The sequence below is a fragment of the Nilaparvata lugens genome, chromosome 5, assembly GCF_014356525.2.
Source record: "Nilaparvata lugens isolate BPH chromosome 5, ASM1435652v1, whole genome shotgun sequence".
Taxonomy (NCBI): Eukaryota; Metazoa; Arthropoda; class Insecta; order Hemiptera; family Delphacidae; genus Nilaparvata; species Nilaparvata lugens.
This window is the reverse complement of record NC_052508.1, coordinates 61,906,408-61,922,626: the sequence shown is the minus strand read 5'-3', so window position 1 is coordinate 61,922,626 and position 16,219 is coordinate 61,906,408. Positions and strand designations below refer to the sequence as shown.

The 16,219-nt window shown below is 32.0% G+C and overlaps 2 protein-coding genes across 3 annotated transcripts in view; one reads left to right on the top strand and one right to left on the bottom strand.

Moving 5' to 3' along the window:
• Positions 1-1,381: 1,381 nt before the first annotated feature.
• Positions 1,382-7,606, top strand: LOC111052972. The gene is made up of 6 exons (XM_022339804.2): positions 1,382-1,814; positions 3,227-3,808; positions 4,560-4,659; positions 5,018-5,119; positions 5,735-5,890; positions 7,440-7,606. The coding sequence occupies exons 1-6, from the start codon at positions 1,594-1,596 to the stop codon at positions 7,497-7,499; spliced, it is 1,221 nt and encodes a 406-aa protein (XP_022195496.2). The 5' UTR covers positions 1,382-1,593; the 3' UTR covers positions 7,500-7,606.
• Positions 7,607-8,885: 1,279 nt separating this feature from the next.
• Positions 8,886-16,219, bottom strand: part of LOC111052875 (embryonic polarity protein dorsal) — a 42,577-nt gene continuing 35,243 nt past the window's right edge. The window contains exons 10-12 of one of the 2 annotated variants that reach the window (XM_022339686.2): positions 16,113-16,154; positions 15,069-15,277; positions 8,886-14,112 (exon numbers count right to left, since the gene is read on the bottom strand). In XM_022339686.2, the coding sequence (XP_022195378.2) occupies positions 13,495-14,112; positions 15,069-15,277; positions 16,113-16,154 (869 nt within the window). In that variant the 3' untranslated portion in view covers positions 8,886-13,494. Of the gene's footprint in view, positions 14,113-15,068; positions 15,278-16,112; positions 16,155-16,219 lie in introns of those variants that run through there. The other variant, XR_005571415.1, reaches the window with a different exon arrangement.

Genomic DNA, 16,219 nt, shown 5'->3' with positions numbered 1-16,219 from the left:
GTAATAGTTTTCCTTCGTCTAGGGTCTTCTAGAGGTGATATTCACTCTAAGCTGTCAGAATGCGCTGTGCATAGCATCAATGCTGCCCATTGAACCAATTCTGACAGTTTAAATAGGGAGGCTGGAGAACTGCAATTATAAAAATCACTTCCAACTCGGACCTTTTTCGACTCAATCACAGTTTTCCTCATAGAATTGAGCAATTTCTGTGATTTTATCAATCTCGGGAGATAAGTGTAGGGTGTAATGATTGACTGTCTGGGCAACCATGTAATTAATAGAGGAAAAGATTGTCGATTCTATTTTTGCCATCAAATCTGAGAGAGAGTAAATCGGTCTATTCTTTGCCTTATAAAGGCAATATCTATTTCACAAGCTTCCTCTTATTGGGTTGCCAACATTCACTCATTTCTAGAGACGGGTTTTTAGGGGTTGAAATGTTGGCAAAAATCCTCAACTAGTGGACTGTTAGTTCACTAAAGTGAACTCTAGTTTGCATATGAGAGAAGAGTTCTAGTTAAAACCGAAGATCAAGAGTTTAGCTAGTTGGTGGAATATCAGAGAAAAACATTTTTATTTGTAAAAAGTGTTTCTAAATCAAGAATCATAACATTCTAATAAACCCTCATTCAACTTATTTTTCATTTTTACATCAAAAAATCATTGGTAGTATTGATAGATAAGTTATATTATCATCAACTCTTGAATTAATATCCAGATAACGATGGTAAGTTCATTTTTTAAAATTCCGAATAAGGATACTGACTATGAATTTATCAACGATGCAACGATTGATTCTATCAATTTGACAGTATGCAGCGCTAAACATTTTTGCTTTGTAAAATCATTTACTTTACAAAACATTATGATTTTATAATTACCTATTTGTAGGTTTCAAACGATGGAAGCAGCATTCCATCATTCATTAGTAGTTATTTATTTGAGCAACAGAAAAATGATTGAAAATCAGTGCGATGTAATGTCTAATGCACCAGCACAAATACTCGGTAATAGCAGTCTTTCAATGTCCAGAAACAATGATTGTCTACTGTCTTACTAGAGGAACTGTAAAAATTTAGGGATTTGTTCAAGTAGTAAACAGTGCTACAAGTAATAGTAAATGTTACTGGTAAATGTGCCAGTATGTTGTATTGTAAGCAAAGGCAATCTAATGTAATCGGTTTCTACCTACTGGTAAAATACTGTACACTTAAGCTGCTTTTACACCAAAGTTAATAACAAAATGTTAATAACTTAATCCTTATAGATTCTATTAGATTAAACATAACTTACCATGCACATGATGAACATATGTGTTTGTCAAGTTCCGTTCAATCTAATAGAATCTTCAAGGATTAAGTTATTTCAGTAACATTTTGTAAATAACTTTGGTGTAAACCCAGCTTAATAGACAAAGAAATATAGGGAATCTATATTCTATACATAGAGAATATTCTAATCATTGATAAGTACGGTAATAATTCTAATGACTGTAGTAAGTACAGTAACTTATTCATTTTATAACATAATTTATATTGATATTAATTCCACTCTTGTAAGGCACAAAACATAACGACAACAGCAACACAGAGAATGAGACAAGTTCTGATGCAAAGAGGTCATTATGAAGGAGAGAGCATGAAATTACTGGCCAAATTCTACCTGCTGCTAACAGTCATCCTGATTGTGAACACCCTGCAGAACATTTATTACCTGGAGGCTGATCAGTTTGAAGAGAAGGTTTTTCGCTTCAAAAACATCAACATGCTCATCTGTGGACTTGCCTATCCTCTTCTAGATCGGTCGACCTACAGGTAATGAAAGGAATGTATTGTAAGCAATGTAATGTAACTCCTCCTCCTCATCTATATCGGTCTACCTATTGGTACCGTAGTGTAATATAGTGCAAGGAATGTGCCATTGTAAGCAATGCAATGAGACATTTAAGAAGTTCACCGGTACCTGATGAATTTTATAATTGAAAGAATTAGACGTTGATGTCTAATAAGATTAAATCTTATTTATTGATTGTTTAATTGTATGGAATATTCAATTTTGACTATTAAATTACTTTTCATTCTATATAAAATCATGAATGGTTGAAAATAAATTTATTTTAAAATATGAATAATTTTCATTATACTGCACATTTATTATATAATAATAAGTAGATTTTATAAAACCTATATGATTCAGATGAATCTATCATTGGGTGCACAATTAATTTTTGGAAAGGCATTTTTCATTCAATAAAGAAGTCGGAATAATTAACTGAATATTCTATGGGAAATTGAAGAATGAAAAGGGATTAGTTGAGTTAAAGATAAAGTGATCCCAAAATATAAGTTGGATGTTGAGAAACGTGATTCAAATTCATTAATTTGAAGTACAGTAGGCCTACCTATATTCAACAAAACATCCTTATTCAGATTAAAGTAAATCAGACTTGATTATTAGGGCCTATTAAATCATGAAAGACAATATAAGGTCTAATATGTATCACTCTAGGTAATTTATGTTAGAAGTATTTGTCTGTATGTTATCTTTTTTGGCTACTCTTGAATAGAAAAAATTCAATTCCCTTTTTAAAAAAAATTGTTTATTTACGACATGTTTCGGCCATAATGCAATTATCAATAATGCTTGATAATGGCATGATGATGGCCAAATATTTCGTAAATAAACATTTAAAAAAAGGTAACCTACTTGGATTTTTAATTTTTTCTACTGTAGGCTTATGTTTTTTGCGGATGATTCCCACATGACCTTTTTGCTTGTGCGTGGGTAGTAGAAAGTGCGTTGGTGAATTGATGAGATTATCAAACATCCATGCCATCGACGGGATTCGAACCCACGAACCAGGCGGTGCTAGCTGACTGAAGTTTATAATGCTGCTTGCCACTTTAGCCCAACTCGGCCTGTAATGTGAGACTACTTGGATTATACGAGGACTGTCCATGAAATAACTGCAATGTGTTATATTATTGTTATTATTTTTTGACGTGCTCATACAATGTAAAGTTGTTCTGGCAATAAATAATCTTGAAAATCTTGAAAAATGAGGCTTTAGCTGAGTTTCATTTTTCAAATTTCGACTACTCCGCCGTCTAGTTTGATTCCTTCCCTACCTACAACGAGACCGGTTAGAGGTCAATATGGTGAGAAATTTTACTGACTTTTTGTGAAAGTATAAGATAGAATAATTGAATTAGTCAATCTTCCACAGATTGATCTCCTATGTTGAAGACCGCAGCCGGCCTTCAGATCTGACTTTCAAACCGACTCCGTCAAGGTCACAGCTTCAGCAACAAGTGAACTCTGGACTGAACTACGTTGACCGAATCACCCACATAGTCGTCATCACAATAGTCAGTACCCTGTCAGTTGCGCCGCTGGCGACCGCCATTTTAAAAATTTCCCGCCAAATCTCGTCAGGTGACCAGCTTGACGTCACAGAATTGTCCTTGCCGATCTCTTTCTGGTATCCTGAAAAGTACGCAAACTTATTTGTCTACTCAGCGCTTTCTGCACTTCAAATGTTCTACGTCTATCTGTTTGCCGGATATGTTTACTGTGATCTGACGTCCAGTTTTATGGCGCTAAAAATTACAATTTATGATTTGAAGTTCCTGTGTTTGACTGTTGAGGAGTGGGATAAAAAAGTGAAAGATGTTGAAGGTGGGATGAAAATAAGGGAAGATGAAGGAGGGAAATATGTTCAGGAGAACAAAGAAGGGAATGGTGATGATACTTCATTGATAAGAAGCAACATTGTGAGTGTTATAAAGCTTCATGATATGATATGCAGGTAAGAAATGAAAAATTGTAAAATAAATTGAAAATTATTTCAAGTTTCATTTAATAAAGATTAAAATAATACTTGGTGTTGCGCTTAAGAGTCGAAACAGAGGAGAAGGTATCTGAGGCTGAAAGTGTTGAAAAATAATGCATGTATTAAAATGTGTCAAAACATTATATGGTAGTGGAGTGGTGAAGATTGGGTAGAAAGTCATGGAAGTGGAAACATTTATATTACATGCATTATTCAACACTCAGCTACCTTCGCCGCTTCATTATGTTTTGAGAGCATAATTATGAGAGAAAGAAACTCAGCAATTCATTGGAGAAGGAGGAGGAGACCGAGATCAACATTTGGTAATAAGGCTACCGGTACAAGTAATAATACTTGCTTATCTTAATATAATAAATACAGTATTTGAAAACCCTCTCTTGCATGGATAGTGTGGATAACAAAAATATCTTGAAAACAAAACAGAATAAGAGCAACCCGATATCTTAAAAATATTATTATTTACAAAAATTGTCGAATTATAACAGATATTCAAATAATATATATTTCAAAGTTAACTTTTAATAGATACATATATCTTTTAAATAAGATCTATAAAATAGTTCTTATAAATAGACTATTTTTTCTAGAATCCAAATGAATCAATTATAACCGAAACTCATTTTCTATGGAATTCAACTTTCTTAGTAAATAAGTACAAACAAAAGTTAGAAATTGATTTAAGCTGAATTTATTTACTATATTTCAGACGTTCAAGCAGTATGAACAGAGACTTTGAAATGATTTACACAATCTACAACAATACAATCTGCTTTCAAATTTGTGTGTGTCTTTACATGTCAGCTAAGGTAAGCACAGTATCTGAATAAAACGTAAAAAAAATTAGTTGAAACACTGTTTTCGCTGGCTAAAATGACAAATTTACAAAACATTTCATAAAAATTATTTGACCACTATAAAATAAATACACATATATAAAATTCAATACACTTGAAATTGTCACAACTCTTCAAAACAAATTACAGTATGTGTAACTCTACGAATAATAAATAATAAATAATTATTTGAATAATAAATAATTATAAAATACTATCATTGGGGTAATAATAATTAAACTAGAAAACGTTATTATTACAGGTAATTGAAGTTTGTAACATTTTACTAATATTTTTGAATGCTTATCGATAGTTTCCTATTTTTTCACAGATGGATGATCTCATTCTGAAGGCACAAAATATATTGCACATCATACCATTGGCAGGAATTCTATTTGTGTATTGCTTCTACTCCCAGGAAATACTGAATGAGGTAATACTGAAAGAACGTCTGTTCCTGTTAATAAAATATAAGTGGAAGTAACAATAGTTAACTAAATTTTCAATTCTCTTAATACCGATCAATGTTATTTATATTGTTACTATCCATTCTTCAATTATTTATTCAATCATGTTTAATATCGTCCAACTGCTAACTGCATATTGTATATCAATAAAATTATTGTATGGCTCAAGTTCCAACTAGAAGATTCGTTGTTTTTAATAAATGAACAACAAGTTGTTTTCAACTTCAGTGTAAAAGAATTATTGAATTAATTTTCATTTTGTACTAGATTTTCAACTACCCTATACCGGTATGTAATATTACATAAAACTAGCCTTCAGGCTCGCTTCACTCGCCTGCATTTTTATTTCAGCTTGCTTCCTTACATTAAAGAGTCAAAAGAGACTTTCAGGCTAGATTGATTCACCAGTTTTATTTGAATTATGCAGCGCAGGGTTGCAATAATTGCAAAAACCTGGTATTTTATTTTTGTTTAATATCAGGTATTTTATTTAAATATGTCGATAATCTAGTAAATTGAATCAGTCCAGCTCCCTAAAAATAAATTTATTGATTCATGTAAAAAAGTGTTATTCTCTCTAGGGAGAAAAATTCAAAGCAAAACTGTGGGAAAGCTCGTTCGTTGATAAGCCCAAATGGTACCGATCTTCAATGCTCATCATAATGATCCGCAACGCAAAAGAATTGGAAATGAAACCATTCGGTGTCTACGCTCTGAACTTGAGGACATTTTCTGTGGTACGGTGAATATTTTTTAAGCTCTCTCTACTTAGAATAGTTTGATACTCGTTATTGTTATAAATGCTTGAAAGGTCTGGAGTAGCTAAGATCATAATCATAGAGTAAAGGTACTCTTTACTTTTCATTAAACAGTATTTATTTAGGCTACCTATATTTTTTGTCTCTGGTAAGATTCATCTAGAACTATTAGCATAGGTTGAATTTCATGTTACTTATAATCTCAGACAATAATTGGTAATAGTTAATAGTTGTATCTGTGCTTACAATGAATGCTGACAGTATAAAGTGAATCTCAACATGGGATTTTTCTTGAAAATGATGCTCACATGTGCTCAGGCTTGTGCGTGGGTAATGGGAGGGATGTTGATGGGGAGTGCATAGACCCACACTATTTTAGGTGGGTCAAGAACTACCAGGTAGCTAAATGGAGCTGGCCTCAAACAGCAACCCTAACAACAAGAGAACCAAGCGCACGGTGCTTATCTGAAATGAACGATTACATATCATTCTCCAAACGCTGGAACAATTAATTGATTTCCTCACCAATCAAATTGTGTGAGAATTTCATTGAACCATCAGAATCCCTAGGAAAAAACACCAATGATGAGTTGTTGATTCAATCAATACTTAATTTATGTTTGAAGTGAAAAATTCGAACAGAGGATTTATTCATTCGTATGGAATCATTCGTCAGATTATATTCCTCTTGAGAGGTAAAGATGAAATGAAAGTGTAATATATTAATGTTTATCAGTGTAATATACAATATTACTGTATAGATGAGTAGTACAGTATATTATTGAAATAGTGTCCAATCAATTGAGGAGTGGCCGTAGTCGAGTGGATCAGATGCTGGCTTTATGATTCAGAGGCCAGGGTTCAAATCCCGGCCCGGGCGGAATATTCATCTCGGGGCCACTCCCGTGTTTCAGATGGACACGTTAAGCCGTCGGCCCCGGCTGCCTGAAAAGCAGTCGTTAGGTCATGTCAGAGGCCCTGGAATTGATCAGTTGCGACCTGAAAACTCTGACACCAGACCTGAGCCAGCCAGGTCACTCGATATTATTATAAATATCGGGGCACCGAGCTTCGCTCGTTATTGTTATTTATTGATAAACAGAACACAATCCTCTAAAATGATCGTGTTTATATTTCACAGCTGGCTATACGTCATCTTATGAATTTCAGGGATGCGATATTTTGATTTTTCACACTCACTTTTTTACTATCCACAGCTGTTTCAGCCAAGGATGAATTATCCTTTTAATGTCGCTGAGCGAGTTTTCCCAAGGATGAGACCTAGTGCAATCGAATTTTTATATCATAAACCTACTAAGTTCCAAATTTCGTGAAAATCGTTAGAGCCGTTTTCGAGATCCGTTGAACATAAATATATACCCATATAACCAGATAACCCTATATATATATATATATATATATATATATATATATATATATATATATATATATACAGAAATTGCTCGCTTAATATAATAGGATTATAACAATTGAGAAAAAGTTTAAAATTGGAACAATTGTTTTTCAGGTGATGAAAGCTGCATACTCTTACTTCAATATGCTGAATTCACTCAAGAAAAGAATTTGAAAAATGAAGTCGACTATTATTTGCTGTTTTATCAGTATTGACCACTTTTAAAAATTTGGTCGTCTTTGTTATAGCTGGTCTCAATTTATATGATTATTTTTTTATAATCCATCCTTCATAGGCTGATTTTACTGCTCAAAAATACATTATTCATTGTTGAGTTACCTTAATGCAATTTGTTAAATATCAGACGTTTAGTTTGGTACAAAGACACTTCCAACTGAAAATCAACAATTTTTAGATGCATTTGAATGAATATATTGCCATCAAGAGGTTCATCACCTGGATCATTATTTGTTTAAACATTTATTACAATAAAACAGTACGGTAGTCAATTTGTAATTCCTTCTGAAGTCAAGTGTATTATCAATGAATTATTGAAATTAATATAATTATTGGCTACTATAATTAAGTATCACTACTTCTAATAAATGAATAGAACTTTCACTCTTAAACTTGGCTGAAATTTTTTGTTATTCCCGGACGCGTTTCAAGGCACTGAAACACATTTTCAGCATACCTTGACTCATCCCATAGAATAATGAGTCATATACGAGTTTTATTCGGTAATTTATAATTTTGTTGCTATTCCATAAAATTAAAAAATTATTAAGACCAAACCATAAGTAAAATCAATATGAATGAAATCAATACAAGTTTTGGTAGTTGATTTTTTATTCAAATTTAAACATGGGCTACAAATTGTTATCATCCTATAAAGGTATTTATATTGCTCGTAACAGTTCAATAGTTATATCTAATAGACATTATTTCAAAGTTAAGAGAATTAATTAATTCTTGCTTATGAGTTGAAACACTAATTTATTCTAAGCTGTTCAATATCTCAAATCGAATTCGACACAGCATAATGACTACTTGTACTATGTATAAAAATGTACAACATATTCATGATAACATTAACTTTACGGTAAATTGGACGTTTTTGGAATGCTATGTAAAGTGACGTTTTTGAGACGCTCTAATTCTAAATTGGCACTATCTTACATTGTGCCCTGCAAAGATGGTTCGGAATTCACATAAAAATGCATCTTTACTATCTCACTAACAAAATTATAAATCTATTTCAAGTAATATTATTTTTTCTTAATGTAAATTATTGATACTAGTAAAACTAAATATATATTTTATGTGTCTACAGGTATGAGCGATATATAGTTTTATAAAGTAGTCTAATGAGAAACGGAATGTTTCAGCTTATATTTGAGTGTTTCAAAATGAAACTCTTGATCAATGTTTGTTCAAAATTACAATTATTGGCATCAATATTCAATATTTTTTTGTTGTTATTGATAGTGTCCCATAAAAAACGCAAGATTTGATTTAGGCCTATTAATTAAGTAATAATTTACTTAGAATTTTAGATAATTTTTTACTACAATCGGAAGTGAATTCCTTCAGTTAATGCAGTTCCATGCACCTTCCATTTAAATTAAAAACATTGTGATATTATTCTAAATAAATAACGATTTAATTGAAAATTCACATCTGCGTTCTGAATGGGACAAACCTTAGTTATATTTAGGTTTCAGTGCAATCTATAAAGCAGATTTTGAGTTGAATGATCACATAAAAATACAAAATTACGGATCACACTATAGAAGATAGTGGTAAATTGATCCAAACTGTTACCATTCATTGAAATAATAAGTATAATTTTCAGCGGAATACAATACTATATTATATGCTAAGACTCTGAGAAAATATTGTACTATAGATGCTAATAAGTAGAGAGCCTTTTTTAAAAAACAAAATGTTTGACGCATTTCTAAAATCTCCTATATTCTAAAAATAGGTCAATTTTTTAAAACTATTTACATTCTACATTATTAATACACTGGTCTCCAATATAATAGAGTAATGCAGTATAGTAATATACGGTAAACAATTAAATAATTCAATCCTCAATATCACAACATTAAACAAGCTCTGAGGACGTTACCTATACATTCAATAAAACAATACATTTTGAAACAAGTACAGTACAAATTAACAAATGAGTAGAATATTTAATTAAATTATGAAAACATTGTTGATTTAACTAATAACTATAACGTTGTCATATATTTGTATAATTTAAAACTAGAACAATCACTAAATCGAACGATGGGCGAAAAAATGCAATACGATTAATTAAAAATTATATTAAAGTTAAAAACTTTTTTTCAATTTTATGAAAATGTACAATTATCAACTACAGCACATGCTTTAATGTGATTCATGGACTAATTGAAGGTATAGTACTTGATTATAATAATTTATATATTATATTATTGTTATAACTAAATAAGTGATTGCACACATCATTGAAATGTTATACAGTATATAAAATGATATTAAAATATTATATAATATAATCTATGAAATCAAAATATTTATATGGTCCCATTTGAGATCTGAACTATAAAAAATAGAAATTTGACAAGTTCGAATAAAACCTATGATATGACTTTAACAATAATATTATGGAACGGATACATTTAATACTCTATATTAAAATATTATATTTCTAAAATCACAACCCAGTTTATAAAATTATTGTGTCTATTTATGGGTATTGAATTACTTGGGATTCTCAACTGGTCCAATATTTCATCACATAAGTTCTAATATGTATATTAGAGTTTAATTATATAAGGTGAGATTATGTAATACTTAAGAACTGGGTAATGCACAGCGGTTTTTCATATTATTGCACAATATTTTGAAATATCAACATGATAACATTCATAAAATAGTATTAACTATTATTTAAACATGAAAACTGTCCCAGACAGTAGAGGGATCAATTTTAAAAGTTAATACTTTGAAATCTGTTATTGCACCATATTATCTCAGTTATTGTTTCGAATTATCGCTAAAGTAACATGAAGAATAAAATAAATAAATTTGAATTGTATTTTTCAGATAGAATGAACAGTACATAAAAGGAATAATTATGATTAACACACATTATCAACAGGAAGTATATACTTTAAATGTATCACAAAAGGCTAATACATCAAATATAGCTATATAGAATTTTAGCAAACTTAAAAGGCAAACCGTTGAAAGTCAATTTCAATTTATCACAAGACGTTAATACTTGAACAAAACATAAAATTTGAAGCAAATTTGAAACGAAAGTTCACAAATAACATGGGTAACAACTTTATAGTTTTGTGTAAGCAATACTTTCCATACCTACGGTAGTAGACCAAGAAAGGTAAAAAAAAAAAAATAAACAAAAAATAAAATAGAATTTGAAACCATAAAAATTAAATAATTTTCCTAATTTGTTCAATTAAAATTCAAACACATTATTGGACATACTATAAATCCTAAGTTTATCAAATTTTCAAAACTACTGATAGTGGAACGCTATGGCTTGAGGCTTGATCGATTTGAAAGCCACTTATTCCAACTTGAAAGTCACTTAGGAAGTTTTCAAAAAATAAAAACCTAATTATCAATATTGATCAGTCATAAATTAATACAATAAGTGTCGGTCAACGATTAATACTTGATAATAATTCTCGTACAATTGAGAATGATACTCATTATTCTAATAAGTACATTTCTGAGACCAAATCATTATTATTTTGCCAAAGAATTGCTCTAAGAACAAAGGGTTGCTCTAAGAACAAAGAATTGAAAGTGTCTCCACGATAAAATAATAAGATTTATTCTTATGAGTAAGTTAAATATTTGTTCGTTAAGCAGAGTAAACTTGTAATAAATAAAAATTCAAGAGGCGAACTCTCAGGACTTTGTTTGAATGAGTGATTGGTAGAAATTATCATATGGTTTCTGCTATAATAATCTATTGTTTAATTTGTTTAAACACAAGACTCATACGACTAGTTCTCACTCACCATTGAAGGCCAGTCTACTTTAATTATTCATTTTTTAATACAATATTACTGAAGACGAAGCCCACAAGAGCCCAAGATTTGTACATGGATAATGGGAGGGATAAAGATAACGTGGTGTCAAGAGAGGAAAGGATTAAACGTGTTAGTGGGTACTTTCAGTACTAACCATTCAGTACTCGAATCGTAGCTGTCTGGGAGTAAAAGTAAATAAAGAGAATTTCTACGCTCATAACAGTCAATTAGTGGAGCTGGTCTTAAGCTGTCACCCTTCCAACGGGGGTACTGAGAGCACGTCACTTTTCTAATACGAACGATTAGATATCACGCTCAGTGATTCAATAAATTCCCAAATTCTATTACGGCTTCTTTCAAGTTATCACAACATTATAGATGAACATAATCTAAGTACAGTAAATTGAAACTCAATATTCTATCATATCTACATATTATGTAAAAATAGATATCGATGACTTAGAAACTAATCTATAACTTTTTCACTGATTAAAACAAACAATATTAATCTATAAAATAGTTATTATCAACTATATTTGTGATAATGCAAATTGGAATTGTGCATATACTGTACACCTAAAAATTTATATATCTTATTTGAATAATAAGAGCAATTTTAACAATAACATCAAGTTGAGTCTCATAATATAATCTGGTTGAGTAATATCTAAATATATTCGTAGCATTTCTTACTTACTTGATATTGATAGATACAGTAAGTATACATTCCAGATTACTATTTTGCAATATCGCTTTTTTATAATAAACTAACGATACTATTCTCATTTTACACTATTTACATTCATGAAAATCACGATCATTCATAAATATATCTTAATATTTCTTGGTGTAAGAGAAGTCTGCAATCATGAATTTATTGAGTTCTTCTATTTCAAGAAAAACTTCCGAGTTGTGTGTTTCAAAAAACGTACGTGTTTCAGTGTTTACGGATACTCTGCACTCAAACTTTATTTAAAATTTAGTAATAAAACCGATTTTCGACAGTTGAAACTAAACTTCACAAACTCCCATTCACGGTTCACCTGAATTTACGGAACAAACACAGCTCTCACAACGTCAAATGGTTGTTTAAGTGTATAGCTGTGTAATAGTTACCCATATCTTATAATCATAGTTGCTTTAGTTTAACTGTCTTTGTCCAAAGTCATCTACAAGAATAAAAAAAGTTTAAACTCCTATAAAATGAAAGATTTTGAGGGATGAATTTTAAGGAATGCCTGACAGAATGAAAGATTTTGAGAAAACTTTATACCGGTAGTACAGATTCTATTTACACACTACAATATGTTCTGTTGCAGTGAATGTTCTCAGCATGTTGCTAACCTCAAAGTGAGTGGACAGTCTACTAACGTTGGGCTAACCTTACCTTTGAGGTTCAAGGTATGTTCAATGCGAAGAAAGTGAACGATTTTGAGGTATGCCAGAATATAAAGCGGCTTATAGACAGGGAATGTAGATACTGGCCGCCTGTGAGTTTCCGTCTCTACTTTCCATGTCTATTGGCAGATTTCGTGGATAATTTTATTCATTGAACATCTAATCATTTACCAAGGCTTGTATGCTCAATGATAGTAATCATTTTTCGAGTGCAGTTTTTGTGAACTATGTATCCTTGTATATTTAATTATTTACTAAGGCACGTAAGCTCAATAATAGTAGTTGATCATTTTTCGAGTTTAACCACCATTTGTGACACATAAGGCTAAATAATTAATGCGACCATAGCTTTAATCCTAGATTGAGTCGCCTTCTCTAAAAAATTTAAACTTAAATTCTAGCTTAACCATCAGCTGACTCAATTGAAACATAGTAAATGCGACCATAAATTGATGAAACGGGTTGAATAGTTGAAACAACTTTGGAGAAAGCGACCCCAAGTTGAAATTGGGACAAACTGCTATTAAGCTTACGGGCCTGAGAAATACAAGTAGTATCTGTAAAATAATTATTATCAAGTGTTTCGTCATGGAAAACAACATTGATTTCAAGGGAATCCTACAGAAACGAATCTATTTACACAACTATCTATACATTACAGCATATTCCGTCACAAGTTGCAGTGAACGTCAGCTACAACTTGCATTAGAAGTTCACAGCATATTGCTCGTGCCACCCGTCGGAGGAAAGTTGCTGCCATTGCTATTATTGTTCTGGTTGTAGTATAGTAAACTATTAGAAGGTAGCCTGGCCTCCAGACTAGTCATAACCTGCTCATTATTACCTGCTATTTCGTTCAGAATCAAATTAGCAGACAGATTTTCAGAGACAGAATCCAAGTCCAGATCTCGCAAATCTCTACTGTCCAATCTGCCAGCACTCAGTTCGATGCTATGTTGCTGAGTATCCATGTCCATTACGACATGTTGCTGATGTTGTGCCATGTTGCCAACAATCTGTTGTTGGGCCATGTTGTCAACAATTTGTTGCTGTTGTTGGGCCATGTTGTCAACAATGTTGTGTTGTAGCGGACTGTGTTGTTGTTGCTGCATCATGTTGTCAACGATGTTATGTTGCAGGGGACTATGTTGCGGCATGATGTTGTGCTGCATGGGGCTATGTTGCTGCACGATGTTGTGCTGCATGGGGCTATGTTGCGGCTGGCACATGTTGAGGTTGTTGTTGTCCATGTTGACCTGTTGTTGAATCATGCTTAGGTTGTTCATTTGCTCCATGGGATGACCCATTTGCGGCAGGGGGGAGACTGATGCCTGTGAAATTGAAATAAACTATTAGAACAAAGTAACAGTTAATTCAATTATTCATTCCATTGATGAATGGGGGAAAACATTAGACTCAATCCAACTATTCTACTATTCATTTTATTCATTCATTCATACAATAAGTACACCATCAAAATGATAGGGAGAGAAAAATAAGGTAACCTGGTGTGCTATTTCTCTCCCAAATTCAGATAAGGTTACACATAGTCCGAAATAGGTATTCTACTTATCTTCACTTCACAAAATTTGCAGTCCTTAATTATTTTTACAAAGTAGATGAAAATCGTTGATTATCCGATATTTTGTCAAATTTAGGTCTATTAATTTGATGTCGGACCATGAATGGGGTTGTTGCGGGCGAGGCGAATGCTGCCAGACAAGTCGGACAAGTCTGGTGAACCGACTTGTCCGACCTCGCAAGGTCAGCTACCTAGTCAGGTTCGATTTGGAACGTGAGTGGGGATGTTGGTCTGACCAGCCGGAGCGTAAGTGATGAAAGATCCAACGTGGTGGCCCAACGTGGTTGGACCAAATTGTCGAATGGTGAATGGCCCGCTTTAGAATTATTCATTGTTTGTTGTAAGTCAATATAGTACGACCTATGTCATGGCCACCTAATAATGTATATATAAATATAATGTATTAGAGGTGGCTATGCCAATGTATGATAAGACTGCCATTATAATAAACATAGCATTGTAAATAAATGATTAATTTTCCAAAATTGAATTTGATAATTGTGTTTTTTATAAAAAAAAAAACAAAAATACCAGATCAATAAGTTTTAAATGATTTATGATTTGAGACAATCATACAACTTTTAATTGTATCACCAAAAAAATTACCAAGGTTCAAGGTTCACAAAGTAAATGTTTAAGGTAGTGTAAAATAAACTGTAAATAAAAGGTAAAGGCTTATTATAAGAAAATGAATAAAAAACAAACCTGATGTTCGGGAGGACTAGCCACACTTCCAACCGGACTAAACGTGGGCGGCGGCGCATAAACTGGGCCACCATAGGCGGGCGATGGCTGCATTACAGCCGCCGCCAAATTAGCATAGTCGGGACTGGCGCCTGCTGCGGCAGCTGGCGAGGGGGCGCCGTAAACTGGTGAGGGGGTACCGTAAACTGGCGATGTTTTCCAGAAAGCTTCTGTTCACAGGACAAAAATAGAAGCATAATCTATATTGTTTCATGATATGCAATTTATTTATTATAAATAAACTAATATGAATTATTCAAGATAGCAAATGATTATTCTTTATATTTGTTCTATTCAATTATTCAATAGATTGGATTGCAAGTTAGATAAAAATTTGAAATTTTATAGGATTTAAATCTAACTGTGTAACTGGTATATTTCTTATTCATTTATTAATACAGTTAAAAATTATATATCTAATATCTATGTCTGGAGAAGAGCAACAAATTGAAGGAGGACGCACACAGCAACAAACAAACATATGCAGACAGACGCATGCAGAGGTGAGCATACACACAAACCGTCTGTGTGCGCTGCAACATGCGATAACCTGGAAATGGATATTTCCTCCATCTGTCTGCAAACGTCCGTATGTTACTATGTGCGTTGGCCTTTAGCCCTAGACTGAAATTCTCCTAAATTTCGTAAACAGTAAAATTTACTAAAGATAGGTTACATTTCAAGAATGTTCTCAAAAAGATTATGATATATCATAAACTATATCAAATTAAATAGATACAATTTTATTGGATTTAAATTCCAATTCAATTGTTAGTCTGGATATAATATGAATTTGTATCTTGAAGATGAGAAATTTGTTATAATTCATAGCATATATACAATCATGTATATTCATTTTTTCAATTTGAATTTGCTCTATTTGATTTTTGTCTGGTTTTGATTAAAATTTTATCTTTGTAAGAGAATTTTGAAAAATTCTGTTGAGAATGTACCTAATAAATAACTAATAAAGGCTAAACGAAATTTTTAGTTTGTTTTACTCACCACGTTCCAGTTCCTGTTTGACCAATGTTCCTTCACATTGAACTGAACACAGAGAATTTGAATAATTATATTGCACTGTTAAAAAATGCTTATAATTATTTATGAAA